This window comes from Excalfactoria chinensis, chromosome 2, assembly GCF_039878825.1.
Source record: "Excalfactoria chinensis isolate bCotChi1 chromosome 2, bCotChi1.hap2, whole genome shotgun sequence".
Lineage (NCBI taxonomy): Eukaryota > Metazoa > Chordata > Aves > Galliformes > Phasianidae > Excalfactoria > Excalfactoria chinensis.
This window is the reverse complement of record NC_092826.1, coordinates 53,063,417-53,083,019: the sequence shown is the minus strand read 5'-3', so window position 1 is coordinate 53,083,019 and position 19,603 is coordinate 53,063,417. Positions and strand designations below refer to the sequence as shown.

The 19,603-nt window shown below is 34.2% G+C and overlaps 1 protein-coding gene across 1 annotated transcript in view; it reads right to left on the bottom strand.

The window, feature by feature from the left end:
- The window catches only part of DOK6 (docking protein 6), a 232,577-nt gene that overhangs the window by 60,047 nt on the left and 152,927 nt on the right, over nucleotides 1-19,603 (bottom strand). Inside the window, exon 6 of the mRNA XM_072329206.1 lies at nucleotides 5,827-5,965. Coding sequence (XP_072185307.1) covers nucleotides 5,827-5,965 — 139 coding nt within the window. The remainder of the gene's footprint in view (nucleotides 1-5,826; nucleotides 5,966-19,603) is intronic.

Below are 19,603 nucleotides of genomic sequence, written 5' to 3'. Positions count from 1 at the left end.
GTCCTGCAGCAGAACACTTCCAGTGTTCTGTTATTGGTTTCTACTGCAAAGAAGAGCAAACTTTATTTCCCTAGAAGTCTTTTCTGTCAAAAACACTAAATGGTTGTTTCAAATTTAACTTGCAACTTTCAAAGACCTCTGGAACCAGTAAACAGAGATTCATAACATATGTGTGAATCAAGTAAACAATTCAAAAACTAAAAGCACTCAGATTTTTGTATACTAGTTAATTACGAATTTTCTAAACGTTGTATGGAAATATCATAAACTAGTTTCAGCTTGGAAATACCAATTTGTACTGAGTTAAGTATTTTAATAAGTGGTCTGAAGCCATACTTTATTTTCCTTCAAGTATATGAGTTCATGAATGATTATACCTATTCAGAACCTCAAAACTTGAGCTCATATCTAATTTGGAAACAGAAGAAGGCTTCCGAAGCAAAAAGGGACCTTCTATGTGAGAACTCTCAATTGTTCTTCTCTATTTTCTCTAGGTACTAGCATGATCCAAATGCACTTATGCAAAATCACAAAATATAAAATAAAATAAAATAAAATAAATAAAGAACTTTATCACATTAAGTGAACTACAGCGTTCAAATGGAGCACATAAAACATATGTTTTAACTATACATTTTATAAAATCATCAGTTCTGAAACATCCAAGAGTATGTTCATGAATTTCCAATTTTTCACAATGGGAAAATAATAGATGATAGGTATGACATTACATAAAGACATAACAACCATGAAAAGCCTTTAAGATGCATTGGCAAAGGTAAAATACCTCAAACGTAAATGACAGTTTGAAAACAAAAATTTAGAATCTTGATGTAATTGGTGTTGATGTTTGATTCTGTAAAGTTTTGCAGCTAAAAATATGTAAAGAAATACATAATAAAGAACTGCTTACAGAATAAAGCTAAATTAAAAGCTTACAATGAAAGCAATACTGTTATTTTCTCAAGGCTTTTTTTTTTTTTTTTTTTTTTTTTTTTTTTTCCTTTCTAATTATGTGTCAATTTACCACTGACATTCTTCCATTCTTCATTCTACCTACATTCTCATTAATATTATGAATGATAACCTTGTAATTTATATTTATGTTCAGACCAGTCTTATAAACACCTCCTCATCCTTTTTCTAAGGAACAGAAAGATTAAATAACTTGCAGCTATATTTCTTAGCAACCTTCTTCTCCAGTTTCTCTTTAAGTACAGTTATATTGCCTGATATTTGTTTTCACTGCCACATTTGTTATTCCCTTATTAATAACTTTAAAAACATAGAAAGTAAGATCACTGCTATTTTATTCAAGTGACAGAACTCTATCACTATGACTCATTCATTTATATTAAGTTGCATATTATACACAATACTTTAAAATAATGAGAGCGGCAAAGAAACACACAGATGTGTTTTATTAATTTGTTTATCTTCTGGTAAATGTCAAAAGTATCACTGCCTAAAATTACATTTATTTGCAGCTGTGACGTATGAAGGAAAACAAGCATCACAGAATGTTTTCTATAATTACAAATTATGAAAATTGTAACCATTATCATTTCTTTAAGAATTTATACTCCAGTCTTTGATACTTGGTTAAAAGCAAATGGTCGACATCAACTACAGCATTATCTTGTTTAGAATTTTTGTTTTACTTTTTGTTTTACCTTTTATTTTAATATACTTTTTTTTAGATTACACAACAGGTTTCCTTTGCAGCCTTGGAAAAATGTAATTTACAAGGTTACAAGGATACAGCTCTAATTCCCAAGCATGCATCTGTTGTATATATAGTTATAATAAAAGAAATGAATATGAGTAATCTACAGTTCTTAACCTTCAATTTTATACACTTAGCAGAAGTGTTTTCAGTGAAGGTTGTGAGTCAGAAGAATAAAGATTCCATTGAGAAGTAAAATCAGGCCTTAAGTTCCTACACTGCCAGATGTAAGCGAATTGTCATCGTGCTGCAGAGGTTAGATAGGTAAGTGATACTGAGTACAACAGGGTTCATATGCTGGTGCATGAAAGTTATTTTAGAAAGGGTTTCCTTGAAAAGGACACTAAAACCAGTATCTCTTACTGACTGCAAGAGGGAGGATGCTCAGCATTTACAAAGGGTGAATCATTCATTCTCCTCTCCTGAAAGGCACAACTGAGAAGATCTAATGGCTCAGTAGTGCTTTTATAAAACAGTTCAGATCAGTATCTCCAAAGAATCCTCTAGCTTTTGGCTAGAAATGTATTTGTTTATTTATTTATTTAAATTTGTTCAGTCAAATTAGCAATCTGAAATGACTCATTCAGTCAGATTAGAACCTGCGTTAATAGAAGTGAAGTGGAGCTAGTAGCTCAGCCTGGTGACAGGAGAGGAATCTCCTGTTGAAACTGATATGTGCATCTTCTGTGTTCAACATCTGACTGCAACTGGTGTGAGACTTTTGTGGAAAAAAAATCCAGAACTATAAAAACAACTGCATTTATAAATGGTATATTAAAAAAAACAAAACAAAACAAAAAAAAAAACAACAAACAAACCATATATTAAAAATATGGTGGTAGTGGTGAGACAATACATATGTGAGAATACAGACTATTCTGAGGGTAAAACCAAAGTTGCTGATACTTTTATTTAGGCAGTACAGCAACGCAAAAACTCTTAAGTAGAAAGCCAATCACTATTGTTTTAAACTGATTTTTTGCGTTAATGAAGTAGAAAACTACCAACACATTTCAGTATCACTCTCTCCTCCCCCCAAAAAACCCAGGCAAAAATATCAGCTGTCTTATACTCATCTATTAAAAAAGGGAAGACTAAAGAAAGATAGTAATATACCGATGAAACTTTATCTGAAAAAAGTATTAGCACTGACCCTAATTTGCTACTGCCCAAAACAATGTGAACATAAATCATTACCAGCACTATGATTTAGTATTTTAAAATCAATCAAAAGCACCTAAGTCATGACTAGGCCACAGTCCAGTTGGGCTTGATTTAGGATTTGAGTAAAATACAATCTCTTTTGATTACAGTAAAACCAATAGTCAACTTAAAAACATGTCTATGCCAGTGACAACTGATCCCATACTTCAGGTCCTTCTTCTGGTGTTATAATTTGAAAAGGACATGAGTAGAAGAGAGAAATATACATATGAACAACTACTTAAACAGTTTCTTTTTATATGTATGTTTTATTCCTTTTTTTCTTCAATCAGTTCTGTTGATGAACTCTGTTTATTCATTTTGTGAACTAACCTTGACTACACATTTCATCAGTGTTCTGGTAAAGAAAGCACTTTGATTTCCTTTACTAACTGCATTCACTTTTTATAATACCGGATTAATGGATTATTAATAGATAATACTACCACTTTTTTAAAACATAAATGAGTACAAGACTTTAGAATGATAGTTACTTGAAATGTTTTAAGATTTAGGGCAGAACACACAGACATTCAAGAGTCCTTTCTAATAGATAGCTTCCAAATACTGGAAGGAAGAAGCAAAGATGAAACTGCTTTTTCTGATTTGTATAATAAATGATACATCATTAAGTTACTTATCATTAGCAATTACTTATTTTTTAAAGTTTCTTTCATAGTTTCTTTCATTTTCATATTTACCAAAAAAAGAAGAAAAGAAGAAAATAATGATATGATTCTATAATATTATACATGAGCTGTTCATAACTGAAACAGTCTAGAAATAGTAAAGCGGAACAATAAAAAAGCCCACCCAATAGTATGGAGCTTTAAAGACAAAGGATCAAAGATCAAAATCAAGAAGGACCTGTAGATCCTGACTATAAAATATACTCTTGCTTGTGCTTAGATTACAGATCTCAAGGGAAACAAACATTCATATGGCATACAGTGAAAATGGCACTTACACTTGATAAAAGGAAAATAACATATACTGAGTCTATTTAATATCTTCAGATTTGGTTTCAAATACGAATACAGCTCAAATACTGCAGGTAACACGGAAAACCTGTTGGAGGTTCAGCACTCTGTCCAACAGGAGCAACAGAGCTTCCAAATCCAAAGCAATGTTAACTTACTAGTTGATATATAATAATCAACAGAATTTTGAGACATTTTTTCACAGCCTACAGCTTCTACACAACCTACAGCAGGCCACAAAGCTCTATCAATTTCCCTATGCAGAACACAGTGAAGATTCATCAACGAAGTATATTACATGCTGTGTGGATGACGGTGAGTCATTTCTATTTCTCAGTCTGTTCTCAGAGTTTGATATTCTGTACCATATGGCCACAATCTTCATAAATGAGGTTTCAGAGAAGTCATCTGATGGCAGAATGGAAACAGCTTTGCTAAGCGGCAGAGTTGTTAATCAATAGGTGGAAGATCTGAAAGTGGTGATTCCATGGAAAGAAAATCCCATATAATCCCAGATTCAGGTCTAAGCACTTATTAGGGCAGCAGGAAAATAAGCAGATATATTTATAATGCTGCTTCTTTCTCATTTTGGACTGTTAACCAATCCCTTTCTGCCCAGCAGAATGCAGTTTATTTTCCCAGCATTTCTAGTATTCCAGATACTTTTTCCATTTACCCTGTCATCTACCCTGGGCTGAGCTTTCAGCAATTTTTCATGTGTCTCTAATGTTATATCTTGATTGTAAATTCTCCTCTTCCTGTTTTATTTTATTTTTTTATCCAAAATTTGTGCATCTCAAGTTTTCTTCACATGCTCCTAGGTTATCTAATTTCAATGAAAAGATTGTCTATCTTTTTTCAAAATCCACAGAAAAAAAAGTATTTTATAGCATTCCATCTTACTTAAAGACATGCAGAGTCTGAGGGGATCGTTCAACACAGCAATTTTTTTTTATAGCAATACAGTTTTTTATCAAGTTTGTTGTACTGTAAATAAAGAAACATAGACTGCTCTGGTGAGTAATGAGGATTGGGAGTTGGACCCTTCAGTCTTGAATGGCCCTTTGCTATTTGAACATAGATGGTGGGCATGGGAAGGAAGGAAGGGAGAGGGAGTAATTATCCCCACATCTCTTTCTAGGAGCAAAGATATGTGGAGAATTGTGCTTATTTCAGAGGAAAGGTGAAAAATATCCCTGCCCTGCGCAGGAACGTTAGAAGTAGATCATCTTTAAGGTCTATTCTAACTCAAATAATCATATCATTCTATGAAAAACATGCAGACAAGGTTCACTGGACTCCCCATATATTTCCTCTTTGGTTTATATAAAGGTAGCTTCAAATCACAGTTCAAAGTTAGCCTTCCAGAATGATCAGTGAAGATCATCTTGAATTTTTTCTTTTTGTCTTAAAAATCTCCAAACTTTTCAGAAAGTTCTCTGAGTACATAAAATTAACCTTTAAAAACTACAAAATCTGGCTGTAAAACAAACAAACAAAAAAAACAAAAAAAAAACTCTTTATGACCACACTTTGCTTTGGTACTTAATATAGTGTAAGGATAACAAACATCTTTCCTGGATTAAGAAAAACAGACTGTGCCTGCTGTCATCTTGGTGTGTTCACACTGGACACTTTTTCAGCAAAAGATCTGAACTCTGATTAACAGAACTTTGCAAGAAGGTAACCATGGACCTAGCATTTAGTAGTCTCTACTCTTCCAGAAAGACACTAGAAAAAGATCATTGCATCGAATATGCTGAAAATCCATGCCCATAACATATATAAAGACTGTTTTCTCTTAGCCATGCAGCTATTATCTTTATTATGGCTGAATACACAGACTGCCATTACTAAAGACTTATTTTGTTCATTACCAGTTTTATAAGTTTAAATATTTCGGTGAAAGGATCTTACCCGTGCCTTCTGCTCCATCTCCATCATTAATCTTTCATGTTGCTCTGCTATTGCCAGTGTTGCAGAATGGACTTTCTGATATATCATTTCTCCTTCTCGTGTCTGAAAGGTGAACAGCCCTTCTCCTGTGTCACACATCCTGTAATAAGAACAGAAGGAAAAAATGAGTACTGTTTAATTTCTGTCTAACTATTATAAAAAGTGCACACCTTGCGATAGAAAATGCCAACTTTTATAGTTAATCTCTGGGATTCTAAATATCTGCAGTTATTTTTACCACTGAAGAGAGACATATAATAAGAGACATATGCAGAACTCTATGAACATAACCTCTAAATTCAGTTTTAATCATTCTCTGAACAGTAAAAAAGAAGTTTTATCACAGAATAAAACTTGAGGTAATACAGTCAGATGTTTATGGCATTGTTTCAAATGTCTGCAGGGTAAGTAGGACCTGAATTTTATTCTTTAAGCCAACTGATGCAAGAAGCACAAACCACATCATGACATTGAAAATCTGACTTTGACTTTTTAACATAACACTGTTCTTTTGGTTGATGTCTACAAAGAAGCTGCCAGCATTACAAGGGTTAAAATACAGCTGCCTGAGTATGTTTGTGTGAGGCTGTATTTAAAGCTAAGATAATAACAAGAGACATTTGGTCTATTTGACAATAGGAACAGTAATTCTGTTGCATAAGAAGATTAAATAACAAAATAAATAAATAAATAAATAATCTGTCTTCTTTTGAGAGAGCAACTGCTATCCTTATCTGTGTTATCCTTGTGGCGTTGTTAAGAGGAACAGAAGTGTTATATATGGTAAATGCAGTAACAGGGGTCTGGGAAACAGAAAAAGTGAGTAGACATCAATAATTATTGAGTTACTTTGCAGACCTGTACTGTGTTAAACAGTGGTGCAATTTGACATACTTATATTAGCAGATCCATTACATTATCTGTGGCTGACTTTTGCACTTTTTATCAAATTCTTCTAGCAATTTTAGAAATGAAATAAAATAAAACTCTTCCTGTAAAGATTTCCGAATTACCTCTGACAGAAAATTGTTCATTTGAGTCACTGATGCATAGCATTCTTCAACAGTAGAAATGTTTCCATTTGCCCTAAAACACCAGGTTTTTAAATTTCTTTTTGTTTGCTTAATTATTTTTCATGATATCTAACTTTTCTAATATCTCAGCAACTTCAGTATGTCCCAAGAAAACACAGGGCATAGAGAACTAGCAAGCATTTTACAAAAATATGTACTGATAGGCTGAATATTAAAACACTGTAAGTAGCAATATCATTAAAGTTTGCACCCCAGAATCCAGATCATTCTTCAAAGACTAGATTTTCAAAATACTGTACAATCAAACTAGCATATATATAATATATATATATAACATATATTATTTGAATTAAATAATCGTTAAATACTTCTACTGCTATTTTACATGTAGAAACGCAATTAGAAAACAGCTTCCTGAAACAGAATCATTTTTGTCAGTTCTCTTTTTAAAAGATGAAAACAAAACTTTCTATTTTTATTTTAAAACACATCTCTTTAATTCTTAAAATTTCTAAAGAATTCAGAACTGAGAAGTTCGTTTTGATTTCAGACCAGTGAAAATAAAACCTTATTAACATCTTATTAATGTCATTCATCTTTGCCTGTACACTGGAGGAGGCATGCTTTTGTGACTGCTATGAAGAATGCATGGCTGTGAGTGAGTGTGCTGGGCATAACAGAAAGTATTGGAGGCAGAAACAGAAAAAATAGAAGTGCTTCTGGAAAATACCTGGTGAACATACTTAGTAATGATCAATTGAGATGCTAAAAAGAAAGCCATAGCCTTAGGAATAGGTGATTCATGATATGACAAACATCCATAGTTCTGAAATAGTAACAGTCTCTTCACAACCAGAGAGGTAAGGAAAATACAATTCTGTTTGCAGAGAGGAATTACTTGATCAGCATTGCTGTGACTGGCTAATTAATAGACAAAAGGAAAACAAAACAAAACGAATACAGTGTAGATTGAGATCCCTGTTACAACCAGTTAAGATACTTTGTATCCTAAGACACAATTCTCTAAAATGCTTACGGTAGAAATAAAATGTCTCAAGAGTTTTGGGACATTATGGCAACAGTCTTTTAGATCCCTCGGGGCATCATATAGCTGGGTACTCTGCTTTTGTGTAAAGAGATCTTAATAAAATTCAAACAGCATGAAATGGAAAGTCTGGAAAAAAAATTACAGGGTTTCAGAAACTGAAGCAGAATACAGACTCTCTATTGGTTTCAGAGGATGAAAAATCCTACAGGGATAAAAACAAGGAGGCAAAGCAATGGAGCATGATTAAGATTCAGGAATTAAGCTGTTTATTTTGACCAAGCCAAACATTATCGTTCCCAGTGTATATTTGACCACAACTTTTATGGTCAGTGTGCTGCTGAGGCAGAGGCAGCTGCCCAGGACTGTACCATGGGGCCTGGCATTCCAGCAGGAGAAGGTTACCTCAGCAGATGTGTCATGTCAGTGGCAGAAAATTCCTGACAGTAGACTCCCAACCTCTTGATTTTGGGTATCCCTACTAACAGCATACAGCATATAAGCAGAGGCTCCAGACTGGAGGTGGAGGAAACTATGCTAAAGTGCTGATAAAGCCCAACTTGCTTTTACATTTAACATGACTGAAAGGCAACAGAAGTGAAGCACCACTAGTACATGGTAAGCTTGAGCTCTATAAAAGGAAAAACAGAATAAACGAAATAAAACTATCTGAACTTGTTATTTGCAATCAGCTGCCCAAAGAGGTGAATCCCTATGATACAGTGAAGTTTTCCCTTTCTGCTTCTCAGTTATTTATTGTGATTAGACCTCAGATAGGACATCACAAAAGGTATGTTTCATGTTTGGTTTTAGTCCTTTGAAGAATGTTTGAATCACATGAAAACACAAACTGCTTTAGAAGAACTTCTGGAATTAGAAGAAGAATGATGAACACGAGAACAGAGAAAGGAGATCATGATGAAAAGAGAAGGCAGTTTTACTTTCTTGGTCAAGCAGACAAGAGAAAACCAGATAAGCTGAAATATACTTCTGCATTTGTTCTATTTACAGACAAAACACAGTCAGTAGAGCAAAAACATTATTTTATCTACAGACTCTTCTAGAAGTCAGAGCTGCCTGTTTCAAATGACAGTTGCAGGTTTTACCTTGCTAATGTGTAAAAGTAAACCTGAACAAACTGTGGGTAAATTAATTTATATTTGTTCAAACTACACATGGTTATTCTTGTCCTTACACTTTTTGGTTAGTGAGAACAATATTTTAAATTCAAACAAATTATTGTTGCTTGCAAACTGCCCTCAAAAACTTCAAGAATCTCTGCTTTCTACAAACCTTTCAAAATGAAAAATGACCCTTCCTGAAACAGAAACTAAAACTTGTCATAATTACTTCTTTTTGTATTTCTCAAAAAAATGTTTTTTAGTCCCTTATACATGAAAACTTTGTAATAATTTTATTTCAGTTTCGTAACATATTTATAACTTTGATATTTTCCAAGATAACTTATAAGAAATGACAGAATGAAGGTGCAGACCTCTTATTTTTCTGCTACTGCCATGGGCTTGCCCTGCAGTTCTACCAGCATTGTATGACCTTCACTGTCAAAAAAAAATCACCAATTTTGTATACATTAATTTTTTATGAAGCTTATCAGTTTGTAGATGCTTGAAAAATGCAAATGTTAGCTTTTCTATTTCTGTGTATCCCATCTTTAAAATAAGGATATCATTAACCTATGCTTTAGGATATTTAAGGATTCAACAAATTAAAATGTATGAAGCTCTTTGAACAAAAAAGAAAAAACATACTTTTTCCTGTTTTATTACAGAATGATATAAATGGATCGATAATGAAACAAGCAGGTAAACAATGTCTGAATATTAGCTTAACATTTTTAGTTCTCAAAATACTGCTTCAGCTTTTCACAGCTGTCACTGTTAGCAGATCTGGCTCAAGATGCAGGAATGGGAATAAAGTAACTGCTAAGGTTGGGGCTTAGGACAAATTGGATTCAGAGATTCACTATGAAAGTTCTTGTTTTTACCCAGAGAAAGGACTTGCATTCAAGTAAAAGACTTTTTCCCCGTTTTTACCATTTCTCAAATCCACCCAATGGTTTCCCATTGCCTCTACTCGCTACAGCAATTCTTTTTTTTAGAACAAAATTAATGTAGTAAAGTCAACACTGTAAACCCACAGAATGCTCTCAAAAAGGGAGAATTTGTTGAATGGATCACCATTTACTTATGTATGGTACTGTTTCCCAAACTGAAGTTTACATTCTCATGTTACAGTTGAAATACTTAAGTTTAATAAACAGTATAATATTTAGGAAGTGCATGTATATTTCCATGAGAGAACAGTTTGACAGCTTTGTTTCACTATTTCAGTGAAGAGAAGAATGTATTTTCACAGCAAAGAAAGCCGCTGAGATACTCAGGAACTAAGTTTTCTGTGTCTTTTCCTTAAGACAGAGAATAAATAAATGTAACTCTAAAGGTTTTAGTTCTAATTTACCTAAATCTATTTTCTAATGGCTTTGAATAATAGTATAGCATTAAAAAAAAATCAGGGCTGATATGAAAATTCATTACTCAGTAGTATGTAAAACTACAGAAAAATAACTAAAAAAAAAAAAGGTAAATATCCTCAAATAGATGCTGTACAAATGTAATAAATAACTTTTATTATTATTAACTAATTACTTTGATAATTGTAGCTCTTAATAGTTAATATATCATAAATAACTAGTATCTGTGTTTGGCATTTATAGTTTTTTATGTAAAAATACTTCAATTTTTGAATGAGAATAGACTGTGATTAGGTACTGCTCAGGAATCAGAGCAGTAAAAGCCAGCAATATCAAACAGGGTCTAATTACTGTTGCATAGCCCATACTCAGGGTGTGAAAGACAATTTCCTTTAAAAAGCAAAGCTGTTCACTCCAACTCTTCAAGGCATAGATAAGGTGTTAGCTGGTGCTTACTTCCTGTATGCAAAGAATGTGTTGGTTGCCATGCATGGAACCAGACATGCTACTGTCAAAGGAATAGAAATAAATTAAGAACGGCCTTTCCTTAAAGCCCTAAAGCTATGGGTTTTGTTCTGGAAAGAGCCAAACAGGATGCAGGATTTAACTCTGAACTGAGGCACTTATTTCTTGTGTTGCTACATCTTTGATTTTTTAAAGAGTGGTATAAACTAGCAATTTTGCCTTCAATTTAACCAGATTATCAGAAAAGATACACAAACACTGTCTCCCTTGTGGGTATCTCACTTTTATTCTCCCCTTGATTGTTGTTATCTCAACTAGAGCTAAGCCATTTTGACAGAAATTCTGTTTGTTCTTTGTGTGCAAGGACTTTATACACAGCACACACCAAACAAAGACTTGCTAACCAGTATGGCTCAGGGGAAATGAATACAAAGCTCCCTCGAGGTTCTAAAAGCTTTGTAAATTCCAGCTTTCAACACATGCTAGCTTACTTTCTCCCAAAGTTGCTCTTTCATGGGAAAATAATAATTAAAAAAAAAAAAAAAAAAAGCAAAAAAACAAGAACACAGAAAGCAAATAAGCTCTTTCTGACGGGGCACATTTAGATAATACGTAGAAATAGTTATCACAACAATGGTAAAATAAATTACATAGATTTTCATAAAGCTGTGATGTGAACTTCTATGTTGAAAGGATAGAAAAGCAGAGGAAGAAGCAAGAAAATTTTACTAAGAATTCAACTTACAATAATGAGGGCAAAAAAAAGCGACACATTTGGTGAGTAAGTCAGTAAGAAAAATGATAACTACATAAATAGATTATGTGTGGGATCCAGGAAAGGTCTATAAGTGAAGCAGAAAGAAGGCAATTAATAGGAAATATACAGAAAGTGTAATTTATTCAGAGACAGACATATTTAGGAAGCCCTAAAGGTGGGATAAGATCAGTGAAAGTAGGGAAACATTATGTGAAATATCTGTGAAAGGCAAATGAAGACCACCAACACAAAGCACAGCAGTGATAAAAAGGGCAAAAACCAACAAGGAGACACAGAATCTCAAAATCTGCTGAGCCTGGCCTGTTGCTCACATCCTATATGAATAATGAGTTCGACTGCCTTGCATTGCTGTCAGCATTTCAGAGTTTCATCAGAGTGTCGAACAGGGATATCCTGGCAATTTTATGACCTGAGAAGCAAATAATGAAAATTATTTGATATATGAGGGCATCTGCCTCATATACCTAGGCATCCTTTGAGATGATATTTACTGGAAAGAATATGAAGCAAGAAAAAACTAATTACGCATGATAATAATTGCTGGCTACAGACATTTGTTCCACTGTAGCATTTATCGTCATGTTGTTGCACTTCAGTCAAGACGGGTAACTTTCCACTGTTACTGCACATGCTTATGAGGTAGGACAATTTAACATTTTAAACTAGCACTCTTTCCTGTGGAATCTCCCTGAATTTAGCATTAGTTAATACAGAGAACGTGGAATATTACCACACCATTTAGTTCAGTAACTTGATTACACAACTTAGCCCTGAAGATCTGTTCAAGGTCAGATCTTGTATTTCTTAAGTCATCCTCAGCAATTTCAACTAAAAGAACTAAAATCACCTGAACAGCTTTCCTAACAAGTCCTTTTACAGAGAAATTTTGCAATTCTGAGAAGATAGAATGAAAGGGAGTGATGATTTTCTCCCAGACAGCTGGCATTCCATCATTCAGAGGAATCCAGACATCCTCGAATATTTCCTACAGGACCACGATACTTTCCAAGTGATGGCTTTTAAAGAGATTACCTGCAGTCAAGGTAACAAAATATGTACATGCTAAAATAATTTCTTCCCTAAACCAAATGATCACTTAAGGGGCATAATACAATACAGACTTCTTTTTTTCTCATGAAAACATATTTTTATTTGTTCTGTCAGATGAGAGAGATTTCAGTACAGTACTAGAGGTAATTATGCCTCTAGGGATACTTTTTCTTCTCATTGCCCGCTCTGTCTCTACAATTGGTGTCTCCATGCTGCCCTCCATGATAGTACATTTAGACTAGTGGGGCATATATCACATTGTTAAAGCTTCAGGGAAACTATCCCAGTCCTCCATGTCAGACCCTGACCACTTACTGCTTAATGAAGGTAAAAAGAGGAAGTTGCATTTTTCTGTGGACTATGTAAACAACTGTCCAATAGCACTGTAATTCTTTAACTTATTCCCATCAAGTTATTCCTACCCACAAGAAGACACAGTGGCAAGAATTTGAAATTTCTTTCCAAGGTTTGGATTTGGATAAAAAGCAGGATTCTGTTTTGGACTTGTTTCAGACCATCTTTATTTGGGTAGCTAAGAAACTTCCCCATCTATTCTCATTAAAATGTTTTCATATATTTTAATTAGCTTGGTATATCAGAATAAATGTGAACTAATGCTGAAGAGTTAAAAATAGCAATTCATTTCCAATGCTAGTTACAGTATAAAAAACAGAAAGGCAGACTTTTTATTGAAGTCATGCAAGAGAGGCAGAATGTGGATACCAACATAAAATTATAAAATATATACATACATAATGATAGACGCAGCATGCAGAAGCTCTGTTTTCTCAACCATAGATATTAAAACTTAGCCAGTAAGAGATATTCTAGAGACTAATATGCTGAATCCCAAATATGAACTTTAATGTAACTACAATTTTATTTTATTTTTTTCTCTTTCTAGGCATATTTCATAAAACATGTTTTAGACAATTTGAAGGGAAAGATGGAACTAAGCTGTTTATGCTTTATCACCTGCAACCTTGTGTCAGTGCTTGATTCACTCTGTACTGTTTAATAAATCAATCTAGGTAATTAATAAATACGTATATGCAAAAAACTCATGGAGTTTATTGGCCCATTAATACTTCCTTTTATTATTATTATTATTATTATTATTATTATTTAAATAGTATGTGTAACTCAAAAGGAAAGGGAGGATAACAAAAACAAATGTTGACATGTTCTTAAATACACAAGACATTTGCATTTTTAACCATTTAAGTAAGGGAGCAAACATGAAAATAATGTTAGATAATTAGTTATGTTAGTTTGTAAAGCTCAGATCTTGTTGATAATGATGAAACATTATTTAACAGTGTCTTGGAAGAGTATCTTTCCTTAGCAGCTCCAAGGGAGACAAATCAAGAAGTCAGATATTACTATTGTCATTTTAGCGCAGAACCAGCAATTATATTTGTCTGTACAGCAAACAGACCAATGAAAACAGTGGTCTGAAGAATATAAAGAGATTATGAGGACTAAAAGCTGCTAAATGTTTTAGATCAAATCATCTCACTCGGTGTGCTTCAGCTATTATTCTTCCTGTCACTTATGAATGAAAGGGATATAGATCCCAAGTCCTGGAAACTGGGATCATATTCAAATATAGTTATTTGTTACAGGATATCTGCCATCCTATTATTCCCCAGTGACGACAAGCTCACCTTGTAATGGTATTATTCAGTTCTCTTCACTGCCTTTAGCAGCACAACACAGGTGAATCAGCATTTATCTACAGTAATAACACTGATTTTGCCAAACACAAAAATCATAGAGAGAAAACACAAATAAAGTCATTACTGTTTAAAACAAATAAGAACATAATAGCACTAGAACCCTGTGGCAGTGCATCAGTACTTGCTACAATAGAGGCAATAAAATTTAGTGGCCCAGGATCTTTATTTTCTTCTTTTTCCCTTTTAAAGCCCTAAAGCCAAATCTTTATGTTTGGGACTGTTTCCAGCCAGAGTCTTGATGATGGAAACCTTTTTAGGTGAGACTTGCTAGTTTCCAAACTGTTTCTATGGCACAGAATGTGCCAGTGTGGCACAAGTCCAAACTCATTCAATTGTCTCACAGGAGTTTTGTGAGACGGATGCATCTACCAATTTACAGAGGTTAGCAAAGTAACAGCCAAGGAACTAATTCTCATAGATACAATGGTTTCTTTTATTTTTGAGGAACTTGGGGAGCTACGATATTAAACACTCTTATTTATGAGCCAAAAATATATGGAATAACTGATTATGCTCAATTTAAAAGTTCAGCCAAAAAGAATCAATAAAGTATCACTTTGCATCTGCACATATCAATAAATATGATGTTAAATATTTAACATGAGACCACATTCAAAATGGTCTACAGAAGAATTTGTCCTATAATACATCTAAATACTAATTGATTTTGGAAACACTTTGTAACTACCACGATGCAGACAGATTCTGTGTTTGGGTCCTTACTTGGCTCTTTATATTGACAGAAAGGATAGGACATTTCCCATACTTTCATAAAAGTACAAGAATACATCCACGTAAGAAGAGTAAGGAAAATTTCTGGAGGGCTGAACAATAACGAATTAATAAAATTTTTGGTGATTGAATGATATTAAGACAATTGAGATAAAAAAATATTAATGAACTAATGTAGAGCTATGTTTAGAAACACAGATCCTGAAGAAAAGCAAGGAAGAAAGCAAATTAGTTATAGTCAATGTAGTTAATTACAATGTTTACTCAAAGCCCGAGTTATTTAATTTGTAGAAAATTAATGCTGCATTCAAAAGTGAGGCACACAAACTGCAGCAAGAACAATGTGGGGGTTGGCCACTTCTTCCAGGTAACTATTGATAGGACAAGAGGTAATGGCCTTAAGTTGCACCAGAGGAATTTCAAGTTGGAAAAATGTAATGGGGGAAAATTTCTTCTCAGAACAAGTGGTTATGCCCTGGAATGGGCTGCCGAGGGAGAACTTGGAGTCTCTGTTCCTGTAGGTCTTCAAGCAAAAGGTAGATGTGGCACTGAGGGACATTGGTTAATGGGCATGGTAGGGACAGGTTTTCTAGATTGACAGTGGTATTTTCCAATCTTAATGATTCTGTGATTCTGTGATACAGGGAACACACTCAGCATACTATGCTGTTTGTTCTTTAAGAGAAAACACTGCAGAACATTTCAAGTGGGTGCCCCTTTGGCCCTTTATAACACACTATACTTAATGGATTTGGTCACTTAAAGCATTGATAAGTGCTGAAATTTTCAATATACTAAGATTTTACTGTGACAGGGACTTAAGCACTGTTATTTTCTTTCAATGTCACTCTGTTTGCAAGGCATGAGAGCTATGGCTTTGACCACTTTGGCCACAGAGGAATTTTCAGAAAGTCATATGCAAATATTATGGGCATGAAGAGTTACCTAGAGACACTCACCATGCTATGTACATCCACTAATGAGTAATTAACATATGCTAATGATATCCAAGGACTCAACAAGCACAAAACTGGCAGGTTGTCACGTCCACATTGGGAATAGCCTGCCACAGCAGCAATCCCTGGGACAGACGATAGCACCAGGGATGAGACATGGGATAGGGATTTGCTAAAAAAAAATACAACCAGAAATCCTAGCTTAGATCACAATCCTGGTCTTAACATTAGCTAGACATGCATGCAAAAACAAGAAGTAAAATAAGTTCCTTGCAGTAAACTGTATACGCAGTAGTAACATCAAAAAATAATTATCTGAAAACTATGACCCCCACCACAAGTATAAAAGCATTCAGTGAACTTCTACTGATCTCCTATATGTGGTATTCCCTCTCACTTTCTTTAACTTTCCTTCTTTTACATAAACCAGGAGGAAGTGAAGTAGGCAGCTTTTACACCTTCTCACAATTGCAAACAGTAGCAATTCTGTTTTGGATCAAATCTTCAATTTGCCTGGCAACTCTGAGACCATCCTTGACATATTATCCTATGATAATATCCTTCTGCTGTTGATTCCAGCAGTGGGAAAATATTCTGCTAGTATCTGTCTTAAGCCTGCTTCTTAAAACCAACTGCAGTGAGTCATCAGGTAAGCAACAGCTTGATAAGAACTTGAGAATCCTCAAAATATTTTAGTAAAATTTTCTTACATTAAAGAAGAAATTCCTTTCAATTACTCAAGTAAGTGGGTAGGAAAAAGTACTACTGAACAAAAGAAGTGTAAAAAAACAAAAAACAAACAGAAACAAAACAAAGCAAAAAAGAGTGGCCTGCAAAATGAAAACATCACAGGGAACCACAAAGATCAAAAGATGCAGAAAAAAGAGAGAAACTCATACAAAAGAATGAAAAAGTACTAGAAAGCAGGAGTTACAATTTGTAATTACATACTCAGAGAGACTGTACATGTTTTCCAAGAATTACCTTATTTCCAAAACTCCTTTGTGTGGAATGGCTCTCCATTTTTTGATGTTTTGTTAAACGAATATTTCAACCTCTGATGAATAGCAAACAGTTTCATTAATTTACCTTAGCTGAATATATACTCCTTGTCTAGGTTCAATATTTCATTATTTAGGCTCCTATTGTTTTACACTGCTTTAGCAGTATTTTTATAAGGAATTTATAGCATCCACAGAACTGCTCTGTATGCTGTACTGCATCAATTACTTCTGTTCATGATTCTGTATGCCAGGTTTAAAAAAATCCACGAACAATAGATGCAAGGTCTACTGGCTTCATTAAACATTTATATATATATATAGCTATCCAAAAAGGTAACACCATGGGTGGCAGAATACAAAGAGCACAAGACCCTTATGTGAAAAATCAAGTATAATGGGTACTCCTGCATTCATATGTGACCAGTCCTTCCTAAGACATTTATGTATAATAGATTGAACAAGTTTGGGGTCATGTAAAGTATGCCATAAAATTCATATTGAGTATCCCAGACAACATCCAAGTTTTTTGAAGTATTTCCCCATTTTCTCACTCTGGAACATTCATATTATAGACATCCTTTGTACCACAGAGCATTATTCTCGGAAAAATGCTAATATACATTTCTATTTCTGTGTATTACTATTTTTTGCTCTAATTTCTCTGATGGCCCTTTTTACCAGCTATTTGACACTACTTTCACATGCACTGAACACTTTTTTTCTTGGCAGCCCTCCATTTCATCTGCACTTCTAAGGCTGAGAGCTAATCATGCTCATTTTTCTTTCTTCTTTTTTTCTCTTGGAGAGAGAAATCAGTGCAACATGGCTTAAGCAAGCCTAACAGAAAAGACAAACTACCTGTGAAATAAATAATTTGAGATGGTCAGCATCTGCCAATGACAAGCACTTACCCCAACCAAACTCTTTTTGCTACTTTATCTCAGATCTTCCACAGGTTTTGAATAGATGTAATTCCTAAAACTCTAAACATATTCCAAAAGCTGTTATAGTGATTTATAAGAAAAAAATAATAAAATCTACCCTTACTCAAAAAATCCCTCCCTGTTTCTTTCTTACCAGCTCAAGTATGTCATGAGCACGTTCTCATCCTTTGATTCCGTACACTTAGCTCATTCAGTTCTCCCACACAAAAACTTCCTTCTGATTTTCATTAATCTCTGGAATTTCTACTAGTTTTAGCAGGCTGGTCCACTTGCTGTCCAATTTATGTACAAAACACCTTTGGCACACTCATGCCATGGTTCACTACAGACCACTGCTGGTTTGGATCACTGCTCTCACCCTTTATTCTCTGTTTTTTTATTCTCTGGTGGCAGTGTCAGTTCTCTGAGATAAGTAAGTCACCAGAAAGATAGATCATCTGACCTGTTTTCATTAAATAAAGGTTAGGCACTCTCAATCATCACCTGAAAGAACATCAGGGCTTTCTACTGAATCATCATCTAAACTGCCCTTCAATTCCTTCACTGACAGTAAATGATAGTTAAGGTCAGAGGATTTCAGTTTCTTTTTATTTATTTATTTATTTATTTATTTATTTATTTATTTAGGTTTTAAAATGCTGCATATTATCAAAGGCAGTTTTATTTACTTCATAAGTCAACTTCCCTATTTTTTCAGGTACAATAGCACACAATTAAGGAAATAAAGTTCTCTTTTGCTATTCCCAAGACACTGTTGTTTCCAAAAGTGCATCAGGTATCATTTAAAGTATACTGATGGAGGAAGATTTTTCAAGTTTGGACAGAAAATTAACATATATACAAGCATATATCTATCTTTAAAATGTAATAATATGCCTTGTTGCATTGATTCAAGCAAGCCATTTGAGAGCAATGTTATATTTGACTTTTCGGACACTGACGGGATAATCAAGCAGATGAAGCAGTTCGGTGAGTTATAGCACTGCACTGAATTTTCTTCCAAAAGTCAGAAAGATCAAACGATGTCTGGAACTGCTGAGATTGAGGGATTCCATTACATTCTGCCTTTCCTTCCCCCTCTTTAATAAGACAGAAGCTTTTTAGAGAATGCGTGACAAGTGACTACTCATAGTGGAAATAAATCACACACCATCACGCTATACTCAGAGCACAGAATTATTAATAGTGCAATAATAGCAATAACTTACAGTGATAGTGAAGAAGTACTATTAGGAGGAACACAGCAGCTAATAGCATTTCCACTAACAGGGGCTAAAGGACAAACTTTCCTTTGGTACCTTATTTATAAGAGGAAGATTAAAGGAGCCCTTGGGACCAGTGAAGCCCACCTCAAGAATAGCCTTGCTTTTCTAGAGTGCTACTGAGCAGACATTGTGTGTTAAGTGCTCTCCATCTCCCATATGTGACAGTATTTTGAGTGTTCTTTAGTTAATTTAAATTATAACAAGAGGACACTTAGATGCAGTGAAAGACTGGAGG